The 15456-nt window shown below is 36.1% G+C and overlaps 1 protein-coding gene across 5 annotated transcripts in view; it reads left to right on the top strand.

The window, feature by feature from the left end:
• SSBP2 (single stranded DNA binding protein 2) overlaps positions 1 to 15456 on the top strand; it is a 282421-nt gene that overhangs the window by 194494 nt on the left and 72471 nt on the right. For 3 of the 5 annotated variants that reach the window (XM_044916975.1, XM_021701871.2, XM_044916974.1), the window contains exon 5: positions 3691 to 3780. The exons of the other annotated variants lie outside the window; for them this stretch is intronic. In XM_044916975.1, coding sequence (XP_044772910.1) covers positions 3691 to 3780 — 90 coding nt within the window. The remainder of the gene's footprint in view (positions 1 to 3690; positions 3781 to 15456) is intronic. 5 annotated transcript variants of the gene reach the window in all.

Raw genomic sequence — 15456 nt, 5'->3', positions numbered from 1 at the left:
CCCCCACCCATTAGCCCATTCTTTCTCTAAGAAAAAATAAAAATAAATAAATTGTAGCAATGAAATCCAAGAAATTTTGTACTTCTTTCTTCTACATAAATCCCTATTCCCAAAAACTTGATTCTCATTTTGCTTACAGTTTCAAAGCATATATTATTTATATTGCTACTGTATATAAATGAGCAAGTTAAATGATTTGAGAAATATACTCTTTCACAATGCTTGCAGTGCAATTTGGTGTACCTCTGGAGTATTTATTATCAGACTAGTATTTGTTAATGGTTAACACAGTGTAAGCTTGTGTCCACACAGTACAATAAAGAGTGAGTTATCCCTTGTCAATAAATCCTAGAGGAATGGATGAATGATTTAGCTCAAGAATGTGGTCCACAGAGTGAAGTTTGGGCTGAAATGCTCTGACGTAGTGCTTTGTACTGGGTAAACAAACTGGATAATTACTAAGATTCTGTTCATTTCACTTTGTGTCCTTGGGCCAAGGCTAGAAACTACTATCACACCAGAAAACTACATCATCATGTTCTAAATCATAAATCATCTAGCTATAAAACTCTTCTATTTTCAAGAAACAGTTTGCTGTTTCTATTCTGTTTTTTTCACTTCTGTTCTTTTCAAGAATACTATTTGCCCAAAGTACGATTATCAAGAAAGAAAAATTTCCACAAAATTCTTGTGCCACTGTGAGGGAATAGGTGCAAATTGTAGGAATTTGGTACCTCTTGAAATGTAGGGAGGCAGTCTCAACAACAGAGTAAGAGGCATATTTAAATCAGTTAGTCATCATAACGTGATCCATTAGTTTGTATGATTTATTCATTCATTCCTGACTATTCTATTTAAAGTTATAATCCCTACACCCTTTATTGGGAACTCCCTGTTCCCTGTTCTTTTTTTCTCCATAGAACTTATCATTATCTTTCTTCTCGCACTAGCATGTTAAATTCCAAATGGCAAGGGTTTTAAGGATTTTTTTTCCTATTGTGTTAACTGCTCTGTTGCAGAGCGTAAAAGAGTTCTCGACAATATATATTTTGATTGAATTTGTTCAATAATTTTGAAGTCATGAAATGAACATTCAAAAGCCATTTTTAAAGATTTAATTGTTTAAATCTTCATCTGAATCATACATTTTGTTTAACTTTTAAATAATAGCTGAAAAATACCATAGGAAGCATATATAATGAAGAACTTTGAAGAAAAAGCTAGCATATTATATACCTTTAAGCTCTGTGGTCCCCAAAAAAGAAAAAAATAAAGGAGCCAATGATGACCCAGCATTTTTGTTGAATTTTAATTTAGATGCAAACAAACTTTTTCTTCTCCTCCAGGGAGGCGGAAGGTTTTTGTTTGTTTGTTTTTTGCTTTGAAATGTTTTTAATTTTATTATTTTTTAAATTTAAATTTAATTAGCCAACATATAGTACATCATTCGTGTCAGATGTAGAGTTCAATAATTCATCAGTTGTGTATAACCCCCAGTGCTTATCACATAACATGCTAGGCAACTTCAATTGAGGGAGAAATAACATCTTGGAATTACACTAAGAAGCTGCAATAATTCACTGAATTCTATTTTGTTTTTATAAAACTGCTCAAAGTTGTAGTACACATATCTGTAAAAGTATAGGTGAGGATGGTTTACAAACTTGTCTCAAAATGTTTCTATCGGGGCACCTTGGTGGCTCAGTCAGATAAGCATCTGCTTTCGGCTCAGGTCCCGATCTCAGGGTCCTGGCATTGAGCCCTGCTTTGGGCTCCCTGCTCAGCAGGGAACCTGCTTTTCCCCTTCTCCTCCCCGCTTATTCTCTCTCTCTCTTGCTCTCTAACTCTCTCTGTCTCTCTCTCTCAGATAAATAAATACATCTTTAAAAAAAAAGTTTCTATCCTGCAATTAATTAGAACAATAGTGACATCCTCTGTCTAGCTCTTAGTACTGAGAGCAGCTTCCCCATGACAGTAATTGACTATCAAAGGACCTCGATCAAATCTTTTTTCCTAGATCTAGCTGTAATCATATTTAAACTAAAAGAGGATAAATATTTGGTGGTAAATTTTCCTCTTACTGTAACACTGTATGTTAAAATTTTACACCAGTTTACTTAAAATGAAAAAAAAAAATGTGCCTTTCATTTTTAAAAAACATGAATGTTGATACATAAAGCAAAATAGGACAATATCTGGCAAATGGTAGGTATTCAATTAATGTACACTAATTAAATTGCATGTTTTTGCTTCAAATAGAATAACATGGGTGCCTGGGTGGCTCAGTTGGTTAAACGTCTGACTCTTGATCTCTGCTCAAGTCTGCATCTCAGGGTTGTGAGTCCAAGAAGCCCTGCATTGGGCTCCATGCTGGGCGTGGAGCCTACTTAAAAAAGTAATAATAATAAAATAAAATAGAATAACAGATTAATGTTTCATCTTAATATCTAAGAAATATTATTTGTCCTTTTATACGCTTTATCAGAAGTTTAGAATTTTGGCATTCATAGGTAAGCAACATTTTAGATAACCACATTTAAATCTAGATTTCCTCAGGAAATACTAAAATCATTGGTCATCATTATTAAAAACTGCTAGCATTATAGAATAAACATGTTTTAGTATTTTTATCAATTTATATACCAGGAAATGTAGGCTACAAATATATTGATTTTTCATTCTCTAATGGAATATTAATGTATGAATGAATACATTGATATATGGACAAGGACAGTGCAACAGACATACTAGATCCAGTATTTGTTTTGAGGTCTTTTCATAGCAGAACTGTTGTATTCATACTGATCTTTCTTCAGCACATTTCTGGTCCCTTTGTGACTGTTCTTAGTATTTATAATATGTCTAACTAGGTAGAAGGATGAAATGAAACCCATGGTTGTGGAATAGTGAGTGGTATGTATTACTGTTGTATGTAATAATTAAATCTAAAACCTCGATTTGATTACAAAGAGTCTAACTCAGAATTTTTAGTACTCCTATTTCATGAAGCTCTAGGGTTCCATAAAATAATTTGTAAGTGAAATAGACTGAGTTTTTCAATCGGTTTCTTTCATAATCTGTTTATATGAGACTAATCTCTCTAAATCTAATTCTTTTATTCAGTCTCCTAATTACTTTTTCATCCTCACCACCCTGTTTTTGCTATCAATTATATTTTGGCTTCCGGTTGTAGTATATCAGAAACTGAATAATGTGTTACCACGTATAGGCAGAAAATTAGTTGTTCTTGTTTACAACACAGAAAAGCATAATCTAAAAAAAGAGTTCTTTTTCCCAACTTTTGTACCCACCGTTTTCAAACTTATTACCTACATATATACGTATTTGTTATTGACATTACCTTTTCAGATGCCTGTGCCTTCAATAAAGCATTTACTTAAATTTTTATCTTTTTGTCATGTTATTATTCGCCTTTTATATATCATTCAAATATACCATCTTATTAAAATCCTATGATTCAAACAGTTTTAAAAGACTTGTTTAAACCAAATAACTTAGTCATATACAAAACTAACTGCTGTACCTTAGTTTGCCTCTGGAGTGGGGGAAATTACCAATAGTTATTCCTGGGAATGAAAAGCTCCCCTTCCTACAATCTGTGATCGTTAGTCTTTGGTTTTGTGCCTTCGCTGTAATGATGTAGGTTTGTTTCTCCTTTATTCTTTGCAGAGCGCTGCAGCAGCTCCCAGCCCAGTGCTAGGAAACGTTCCCCCAGGAGATGGCATGCCAGTAGGTCCTGTACCACCAGGGTTCTTTCAGGTACTCAGAGAAATGCTGACTAGGGATTAAGGCATAGGAGCTCCTGTTTGGTTTTATTTAAAGACATGAAGGAGAATGAGGCTGTTTTAATTCTGAAGGTAAACAAAATGTGTGCAGCCAACTCTTGATACTCAGAGACGGGTTATCTAGTGTAGAGATTAGCCCTTCCTTCCCATGTCTTACCTGTTGTCAAATTTTTATTCATGTATTTATTTTGCCATTTCCTTGTTCAAGTAAGAAAGAAAGGGAGTGGAAATGCAAACTGGCCCATTAAGTTAACTGTGGTAAATATGTGGTGGGAGGAGAGGCTAAAGATGAAGTTCTGGAATGATAGATGGGTTTTAACTACCCTAACTATCCAGATCTCCACGGACCAAAGATAATCAAGATTTGGCTGTACTTTTAAAATATGGCTAAATCATAACCTTTTCATTTATCAGAATGATAGGCTTTATCAAAAATATTTTGATAATCATCTCTTTGGCTTTTAAGCTGGAATTGTTATTAATATTATTATATGACATTTTAAAATCGGATTTTAAAATACATATGCTGATATTTTAAAATCTCAACAAGACCATTTATTTTAGCAACGATGATAATGATTTTAGAATTACATCACTTTTAAAAAATTTTTTAATTAATATATAATGTATTATTTGTTTCAGGGGTATAGGTCTATGATCAGTCTTACACAATTCACAGCGCTCAACATAGTACATATCCTACCCAATGTCCATCACCCAGCCACCCTATCCTTCCCACCCCCCACCACTCCAGCAACCCTCAGTTTGTTTCCTGAGATTAAGAGTCTCTTATGGTTTGTCTCCCTCTCTGCTTTCGTCTTGTTTCATTTTTCCCTCCCTTCCCCTGTGATCCTCTGTCTTGTTTCTCAACTTCTTCATATCTGTGAGATTATATGATACTTGTCTTTCTCTGATTGACTTATTTCGCTTAGCATAATACCCTCTAGTTCTATCCACGTCGTTGCAAATGACAAGATTTCATTTTTTGATGGCTGCCTAATATTCCAGTGTGTGTGTGTGTGTGTGTGTGTGTGTGTGTGTGTGTACCACATCTTCTTTATCCATTCATCTGTTGATGGACATCTAGGCTCTTTCTGTAGTTTGGGTATTGTGGACATTGCTACTATAAACATTGGGGTGCATGTGCCCCTTCGGATCACTACAGTTGTATCTTTGGGGTAAATACCCAGTATTGCAATTGCTGGGTCATAGGGTAGCTCTATTTTCAACTTTTTGAGGAACCTCCATACTGTTTTCCAGAGTGGCTGCACCAGCTTGCATTCCCACCAACAGTGTAGGAGGGTTCCCCTTTCTCTGCATCCTCGCCTATAATACATCACTTTTAAATTTTATTGGATCTACACTTAATTCTGACAGTTTTCTAACCCAAACTAATACAGATTCTGAAGTTTATTTTTTTTTTACTACATAGTAAATTTTATAACATCCTTTGAGAAAATTAACAAGAACTTAGGAGTTAAGAACAAGAACTGGAAGGCATTATGGGAATTAATGTAGTATGCTATATTGTTAGTGAATTACATTAGGTACTTACACTGATTTGTCACTTTAGTGTTTTTATATTTTCAAAGTCCTTGACAGTCACTTGTTAGTTAATCCATACCATCATTACAGGCTAGATCAGAGTACTTATAAATGTGAAAATAGAGAAATAAAATCTTCCAGAGTTACAGCAATTAAACACAAAAGTCTTAATTAGAACCTAGTACCAACTCTGAAATGTAAAGTCCTTTAGGACATGCTTATTCGTATCACTACTCTATATTAATACTCAACTGGTCTAGAGTATTCAGAACTCTTTTAGAACTCATATTCTGTCTTGAGGGTCCTTTCCTATAATCTAGCAACATACTATAACTTATTTATTAAACAATCTCGATTTAAGATAATAATAGCTAACACTTATTAACTACTACTGTATGTCGTGCTTTGTTCTAAATGTTTTACATATATAAAGTCTGAATTCCAACAATAACCCTAGGTACGACGCATGTATTATTGCAGTTCTTATTGCACAGATGGAAAAACGAAGGCTTGAGAGATAAGTGGTTTGCACAAAGTCAGGAAGTGACAGGGTTGGGATTCAAATCAAGGCTTTCTGGACTTCTGCCATAGAATTGACCTTTTAAAATTCATAATTGATCATTATTCATAAAATATTTTTAGCTCATTTAATTTTTTTTCTCTCATGCTTTATTTCTCTTGCCAACGATGAATTAGAGTTAGAGAGTAAATCAAAAGGGTTTATTTACATATAAGAGTTAGTAGAAGCTCTCTAAGTGGCACTTTTAAAAAGGGGTGGGTCGGAAAAGAAGCTGAATACTTCTAGGGTTAAGCAAAGATTATAAACCCATACATTTTCATCTACACATTTTGTAAAATGACCCATTTTCGTCTTACCTGTCTTTTGCCTAATTCTTGGTAGGAGTAGTTGAAACAGAGTTAACTTTGTTTTAATTATTCTGGTGGGTACATAATGAAGAACTACTACATACCAGGCACTGTGGTAGGCATCTAAAAATGAGTATGTTAACATGTACCTTCCTGACACTCACTGTCTAGCCAAGGGACATTATTAAAAATAAGTAAATGTAATGTAGCAAGCTATGTGTTGTAACAGAATGAAGTGTAGTTCTGTGATGACCTAGAAGAAGAGCTGGTAAGTCTACCTGAATTGAAGCTGGGAGTAGTTCGGAAAAAGTTTTCCAGGGAAAAAAGCAGGGGAATGATATTCCAGAAACTGGGAACAATGGAAGCAAAAGTATAGAGGCCCTCAAAAAACATACATTGTGGTTAAGGAGAGAGAAACAGGCAATTAGAGTAGAGAAAGAAAATGGCTGTATTAAGTGAGTAGAGTGTGCTCTTAGGGCAAATCAGAAGGCCACCAAACCGAATCTTGGGAGGTCATTGTCAAGGAAATACTGTCAAAATAGTAAATGAAATCCAAATTGGCATCCAAAGATGAGTTAAGCAAAGAAGCAGGGAGCAAGGGAAAGAATATTCCAGGAAGAGGGAAAAGAATTTCCAAAGGCCCAGAAGGGAGAGGAGAGAAACTAAATATTTAAAAAAACAATGGAGAGTGGCTGGTGATGAGGCTCCAGAGGAACCTCGAAGAGCTTGTAGGTCAGGTAAGAGTTTGAATGAACTTGATCTTAAGGGCAGTAATAAGCTATTGAAGGATTTCAAGCAGGAGAGAGGCATATTAATATTTGTACTTTTAGAAAAATCACTCTAATGTAGCCAGGATTGCAGAGGGACAGGTCTGAAGGTAGGGAGACTATTTAGGAGGCTGCTACAATGATCCAAATGAGATATGATGATGGCCTGAACTAAGATAGTGGCAGTGGGTGTGGAGAGAGATGAACAGATTTAAGAGACAAATAAATGCACAGGGTGTGAGTAAAAGAATTCAAGAATAATATTCTGGTTTCTGTCTCAACCTGGGCAGATGGGGGTTTTATTTTCCAAGATAGAGACCACAAAATGAGGTGGGACAGATGAGGTTCCTGTGGGACCTCCAGTTAGAGATATCCTTTAGACTAGTGAACATGGGCTTGAAGCCTAAGGCAGTGATTGATCAGGCTAGAGATAAAAATTGCAGGATTATCATCATATTAAGAGCACTTGAGTCCACAGGGGTAGATTAATTATCTAGCGAGAAAGTACAGAAGGAGAGAGTAAGAGGGTATGCAACTGAACTCCAAAAACACAACACTTGAGAGATAAAGAACTTGTTAAAGAGAATAGATGCGAGGGAATCAGTCAGTTGACTAGTGTAAGTAGCCCAAGGAAGAGACTTTATGGACCTATCGAAGAGTAGTGGCATTAAGATTGGAGAGGAAGAAGCAATTCATAGTTGTTTGATAGGCTTTAGTTGATTAACCAAATTAGGGTTAGAAAAGAAAGAGTTGGAAGAATCAAGGATCATTCTGAGGTTCTTACTTTGGACCTCTGGAAAGTTTTAATGTCTTTATCTGAGTTAGGAAAGATAGAAGGTAGAAAAAGATATGTTTGAGTTTGATACATGTCATTCCTCTTTATCCAGGGAGACCATTCTAGCTGATCCCAAATACTCTTTTTCCCTATTCAACAAGCTTAATATCCAGTCTCCCTAGAAATACCTCTTTGAAATACTGAACAACTCATACTATCAAACTTTTAAAAAAAGAAATAGGATCTTACTATCTTTTGGTACGTATAATGATGGGATTGGTCTGCTCAAGAATTTCCTAAATATAAGCATTGGTTTCCTACAGGGATTGGTCTATACTTCAGCATAATTCTGGCCATAATGCCTGTTGTTAATGAAGAATAGCTAGCTGACTTATATGAGTAGAAATAGCAGGAGACAATCATAATTCAAGTCTGAACACCAGTTTCTAATTCAATTCCAAAAGGGATATTAACCTCCAAGAATTATCCAAAGTATGAGAATAGTTTTGAATTCCTATTCTTAGTGAGGAAATGTAAAGCTTATTTGGGGTCAGCTGCAATGGGATGAGGCCAGGAAAGGATTGAGCCTATCAGAATGTAATAATAAAAAAATAAAAAATAAATGAAACTAAAGAAAGAAGAGTTTGTAATTAGCACATAAAACACTGGCTTCAGTAATTCTGAGTCCTACTCACTATGTGATCATATTGTAAAATTTAGATTAGTGTCTATTTGTGACAGATATTAACACTGTTCATACTTAAACTGACATTTTTATTGAAATGGAAGAGCTTCTGTTGTTGAATAGTAGACCAATTAAGTAAAATCAATGGGAATAGTGGGTCATGCAAAAGGAGGTATCAGTTTAGTAAAATAAAGCCATTTAAAGTAAGACACATGTTTATTTACTTGGAGTCTTTTATCAAAAGAGTAATTTGTATACAAAACCCTATAAATTCTCAAAGTGACCTACCTACCATGGAACTGGTGAATGATGTTAGAGCAGCTTTCTTTAATTGGGAAGTCTTGCTACTGGGTCACGGGGAAGCAAAGGGCCACTGATCTAACTAGTTTGGCAGTTTTAGAGGAGGAAAATGCATTCTTGTGGTTGGTGTGAATACACATAGTAGGCAATCAAAACTGGGTCTATACTCTGAGTCTCCTGTCCCTGTGCTAGAATCGTATGCAAAATTTCATTGTATGCTAAGAAATATGAATTATGTATTAAAAGCATCAATGTGCTATTTATTCATTTTCATAGCATTCTTATCTAAAAACAGGCAAAGTTTGATTTCTGCAATTTATTGAATAGGTAGCAGTGTTCCTTGAACCAATTAGATTTTCTTCTCACTTATGTATAACAATCAAAATGGTTTAGTAAAATGCATAAAATAAAACAAAGTTCTTCCTTTGTGTTTAAAAAAATTAGACTATTTGTCACCTTATGAAGTTCTGTAATTTTATAGATTTGAGTAACAAGAAAGTTTCTCTTGTGAATGTACTGTACCGCATTGAAGAAACGGACATTTTTTATTTCAACCAAGAAAACTTGTCAGGAGTGAAAATACTATATTTTTCCCTCCTTTCTGGTCTTTCCCACAAGAAAACTTTTTTTTTTTCCCCCACAAGAAAACTTTTAAGTAGAAAACTCTGTCTTGTTTTTTGTCACTGTAACTAAACATATCCATATCTTTTATTAAAAAAATAATCTTTTTAATAAGTGCTAATGTAGATGCCTTTGAGTATATAACTAATGTGGGCTATGCTTATAAATACCTAATTTGAACCCTGTGTAGCCTTTGGTTCATTTTTACTGTATGTTATGTTTTGTTTTGATTTTTATCTTGATAAATTTGCTGTCCTCTACTCACTCGATCTTTAGTTTTCTTAACTGAAATTGTTGAAAACTAATAATACATTGATGTTGGAGTATAAATTTAAGACTTTGACATCAGTGGGATTATAAATATTTGTGGAAGATAGAGCATACCAAGCAATTTAGTTTCAGACTGAGGTGGTCATCCATATTTTAAAGTCTGAATGGATAGAAACTGATACTGTAGAAAACACGTTGCGGCAGGTTTGTATAAGTCATGGTTTGCTTGCAGGCCTAATGTTAGCAATAGGAAAGCTGCTTTGCCATCTAGTGGTGGTTTGTAGATGTCTCTACTTATTCAGGGTGTATTTTCCATAGGTTCTATTTTTGGCAAGACTGTACTGTAGCGAGTTGACCTAATGCTTTGACATAATAATCATGCAATAAGAAGAACAAAAAATAGAAAGAAATCTTCCCTTTTCTCCATGGTGTTGTTATTGACCAGAAAAAGCTCTGTATAAATGACATTCATTAAGCAATGAAGACAAAAACAAAGCTCAGGGTAGTATAATATTCTCGATAGTTTAAAAGAAAAAGAATCAAAATGAATCAAAAAATAAGAAAAAATAATTATTTAATTTAACAATCAAATGATCTTGAAACTGAAAAAAAAAAAGGAAAAAACATTTACAAGCTGTGGTTAAATGTTTCTTGAGGTGGTATTTAATTTATTTCTGGAAATAATTCCTACATTTTGAAGATACCTTCATAACTCAGTATACTCATCTGCTCTGTTATTCCTTTTTTTTTTTAAGATTTATATATTTATTAGAGAGAGTATGTGTGTGGGAAAGGTAGATGGGGAGGGAGAGAGAAAGAGAGGAGACTCCAGCAGACTCCTGCTGAGCGTGGAGCCTGATGCAGGGCTCCATCTCATGACCCTGAGATTATGATGGGAGCTGAAATCAAGAGTGGGATGCTTAACTGAGTGAGCCACCCAGGCACCCCTGCTCTGCAATTCCTATTTAAACTTTTATGCAACTATTCTATAATCAGTTACAGCCTTTTTACCCTGTTGTTTATACATATAGTTAAATAGTCTACATGCTTTCTCAGTTCCCTTTTATTATTAATCTTCATATTGCCTCTACTCCCATTGGTTTTCCTTTCCTCTTACCCTTCTTGACCATGGCTGTTGCAGAGTTAGTTTTAGGAAATACTCTAAACCAGAAGAAACTTCCTTACCCTCTCCCTGGAAGTTGTAGATAGCATCTCTAAACATAGATAATGAGCCAAAAAATTAGTTAGTATGTCTTTCCTTAGTTTGAATGAGTAGGGTACTGAAAATCTTGAGTAGACTTGATGTACTGAACTATAACATTATCAGTTTAAAAATCCAGACATTAAAAATAAGCGTTTTTCAGAATTAAATACACCAGGGGCGCCTGAGTGGTTCAGTTGGTTAAGTGACTGCCTTCCGCTCAGGTCATGATCCTGGAGTCCCCGGATCAAGTCCCGCATCGGGCTCCCTGCTCGGCAGGGAATCTGCTTCGCCCTCTGACCCTAACCCCTCTCATGTGTTCTCTCTCTCTCATTCTCTCTCTCTCAAATAAATAAATAAATAAATCTTAAAAAAAAAAGAATTAAATACACCAGGATTTGGAGAGTGGAGGTGGGGAAGGTTGCTTATTTATCAAAGTTCAAGACATAAAAATTAAGTTTAATTTTCTTCAAAATGTAATTTTGAAGCTTTAAGGAACAGAGATTCTAAATATCAAAAATAGAACAAGTTTTTCTCTACTACAAAGATAAAAGCAGTCTAAAAAAAAATAAATAAAGGTGCCTGACAGCTGCTGGCTTTGATAATGCTTTCCTGCAGATGGGGTAATAGTTTTTCTGGCCTCAACTACTAGAACAAATTAAAACTGCTCAGCTTGAGTAACTAAGTAAGCTTTTTTAAAAATTGCAGTTTCAAACAACTGAAGATCCTACAGCAGTAAATAGATGGACAGAGAGCAAAGAAGAGAGTATCAGGGCCTCAGAGCCTTTACATGGGTTTCCCGGTAGCATGGAATGAAATAATTTTGTTAGAAAACCCTACTTTATTTGTTTATTTATCAAAATGAATATTTCAGAAAAAGTTAACTTGGCCACCCTAGACCAATACTGGTTTTCCTTTTACTTTAATGCTACTCCTGCTAGCTAAAGGTGTTAGGATATTTAGTATGAAGCAATAAAATACCATATTTTAAAATTAAATCTGTAATAAGGGTTTATCTATTTTTCAGCTAATTTGAAATTACAGTTTCTTTTTTTTTTTTTTTTTTTTTGCCATATCCATAAGAATTATATTTCAGAGCTGTGGGTATCAACTTGCCACGATGATGATGGTGGTGGTGGTGACAATTCTAGCCCATTATTAATAATCTAATATATAGCTTCAGATTTAGATATCTTATATAATCCCTACTATGATTCTATAAGATGCTTTTTTTTTAATTTATTTTTTTATTCTTATGTTAATCCCCATACATTACATCATTAGTTTTAGATGAAGTGTTCCATGATTCATTGTTTGTGCATAACACCCAGTGCTCCATGCAGAATGTGCCCTCCTCAATACCCACCACCAGGCTAAATCATCCTCCCACCCCCCTCCCCTCTAGAACCCTCAGTTTGTTTTTCAGAGTCCATCATCTCTCATGGTTCGTCTACCCCTCCGATTTCCCCCGCTTCATTCTTCCCCTCCCGCTACCTTCTTCTTCTTTTTTTTTTTTTCTTAACATATATTGCATTATTTGTTTCAGAGGTACAGATCTGAGATTCAACAGTCTTGCACAATTCACAGCGCTTACCAGAGCACATACCCTCCCCAGTGTCTATCACCCAGTCACCCCATCCCTCCCACCGCACCCCCCACTCCAGCAACCCTCAGTTTGTTTCCTGCGATTAAGAATTCCTCATATCAGTGAGGTCATATGATACATGTCTTTCTCTGTTTGACTTATTTCACTCAACATGATACCCTCCAGTTCCGTCCACGTCATTGTAAATGGCAAGATCTCATTCCTTTTGATGGCTGCATAATATTCCATTGTATATATATACCACCTCTTCTTTATCCATTCATCTGTCGATGGCCATCTTGGCTCTTTCCACAGTTTGGCTATTGTGGACATTGCTGCTATAAACATCGGGGTGCATGTACCCCTTCGGATCCCTACTTTTTGAAATTACAGTTTCTTTTGAAAAGATCTTATTTTGAAAATTCTTCCCAAGTGCTTCAGTTTTTATTATAGCTACTTGGGGTGGGGGGATGTATAGAAAATTGCAAATATACAAAGGCGATTTATAACAATTTTAGTTTTATTTAATGTTGGTTACAGAAACAAAATGGTCACCATTCTTTGGGGAATTAAAGATGAAGATGGGTGGAGCATTTGGCTGGCTGAGTTGGTAGAACATGCCACTCTTGATCTCGGGGTCGTGAGTTCAAACCCCAGGTTGGGTGTAGAGATTACTTAAATAAATAAAAAACTTTTAAAAAAGAATAAAGATAAGGATGGGTTATTACGTATATTACAAATGCCCTATATGGGTGGGATAGATTTGTCTTAAGTATACATTAGGATATCTTCAGCTTTTTTTTTTTTTAAGATTTTATTTATTTATTTGACAGAGGGACAGCACAAGCAGGGGGAGCTGCAGAGAGAGAGAGAGGGAGAAGCAGACTCCCTGCTAAGCAGGGAGCCTGATGCAGAACTCGATCCCAGGACCCTGGGATCATGACCTGAGCCGAAGGCAGAATTTTAACCCGTTGAGCCATCCAGGTGCCCCTGTCTTCAGCTTTTTTAAAAGATAGCTTATCACTAGGTGGTGTTCAGAAATAATGTATCTTGTATCTATATGAGGAGTTGACAAAATTTTTCTGTAAAAAGCCAGATAGTAAATATTTTAGGCTTTGGAGGCTTTGAAGTTACAACTACTCGACTCTGTTGTTGTAGTGTCCTTGTAGGGTAAAAGCAGCCTCGGACACTCTGCAGCAAAACTCTTCCAGGGAAACTTTATCTACAAAAGCAAATGGGAGGCCACACTTAGTGGGTGAGCCATAATTTGCTCACCACTAGATAGCTTCTAAGAAATCTAAATGGTAAAGACTAAGAATAATGTTCCTCCAAGTTTGTTTTGTGCAGTACTGACATGAGGGTCCTGGGCGTCAACCAACTTCCGGTATGTCACAATTCTTGGGGTAGGGAGTGAGGCAGAAATCTTTTGTGTTTTTGTCGTTGTCATTTTGTTTTGTTTTTAACAGATGAGTCTTACAAACTAAAATTTGAGAACCATTGGCAAAGATTGCTGATGACATACAACAACAAATATTTACTGCAATGGAAGGAGGTGGGTGGGGTAGGGGGTGAAGGTTGAAGGAGTAAGCCTGTAGGCATGTAGCTTGGTGAAAGTCAGGTTCCTGGAGATATGACTGGGGCCTATGAGGTGGGGTGCCATCCTAGGGCGGGTTGCCTAGCCCTGACCTTGGGCCACCTGTGCTCCCTATGAATTAAAAAAAAAAAAAAGATAAATAGAAATCCCTGCCCACATGGAACTTAGAGTCTATTAAGGGAGATAGTGACATGAGGGTCCTCAAATAAATATGATATATTAGATTGTGATAAGGACTAGGGAGGAAAATGAAACCTAAAAGGAAAATAGGCATTATTGCCAAAGTTTTAGATAGGGTGGCCAGAGAAGGACTCATCAAGAAGATGTCATGTTTGTAAAGACCTGAAGAAAGTGAGGGAACAAGTACATGATATCTGGGGAAAGTGTTAGAGGCTGAGGGACAAGCAAGTGTAAAGCCCCTGAGTTCAAAGCATGACTGGCATTTTCCAAGGACAACAGAAGGTCCAGGTAGCTAAAGTGTAGTGTCTGCTGGGGAGAATAGTTCAATATGAAGTCCTAGATAATAGAAAGTCAGGTGAAGTAGAACTTTGTAGGTCACTGTAGGAATTTTGGGTTTTACTCTTGAGTGGAGTGTTTTAACAGTCTTATTCTGGCTGCTTGTTGAGATTAGTCTATAGGAGGGAAGGGTGGAAATAGGGAGACCAGTTTGGATGTTGTTGCAAAATTTTGACAAGAGATTGTTACATCCTGGACTAAGGTAGTAAGAGTAGTGAGAAGTGGTTGGATTCTAGATATATTGTGAAGTTCAAGCCAACAGATACTGGTGATGGGCTGGATATGTGTTGTGAGAGAAAAAGACAAATCAAGGGTGACTGCAAGGCTTTTGACTTATTCAGCTGGAAGAACGGAGTTGACGTTTACTGATGTAGGTCAAACTTCCAGGAGGAGGTATGAGGGGGAGTACTAGAAGCTTAATTTTGAACTTGGTAAGATTAAGACAGCTATTAGATATTCAGGAGATGTTGAGTAGGGAACAGACTATCCGTCTGCAGTTCTGTGGTTCAGACTTGGGCCAGAGTCATTTGGGAATTATTAGCATGTGGATAATATTTAAAGCTATACGACTGGATGAGAACATCAAGATAGTGAGTACTGACAGAGACAGAAAGCTCTGCAATGGACCTACTACACTCTAATGTCAAGAAATCAGGGAGATGAGGAGGCACCACTGAAGAAGAATGAGAGAGAGCAGTCCAAGTGATAAGAAGAAAGCCAGGCACTGTGGTATCCTGGAAGCCACATGGAGAAAATGTTTCAAGGAGAGGAATAATCAGCTGTGTCAAATGCTACTGATAGTTCACATTAGTTGAGGACTGACAGTTGACCATTGGATTTAACAAGGATTTAATTTGTGGCCTTGATCAGGCCAGTTTCCGTGGAGTGATGGGCATGGAAGCTGAATAAAAGTAGGGAAGAGAG

The sequence above is a fragment of the Neomonachus schauinslandi genome, chromosome 7, assembly GCF_002201575.2.
Source record: "Neomonachus schauinslandi chromosome 7, ASM220157v2, whole genome shotgun sequence".
NCBI lineage: Eukaryota > Metazoa > Chordata > Mammalia > Carnivora > Phocidae > Neomonachus > Neomonachus schauinslandi.
The sequence above is the reverse complement of the archived record's forward strand: the minus strand, read 5'-3'. Positions and strand labels throughout refer to the sequence as shown.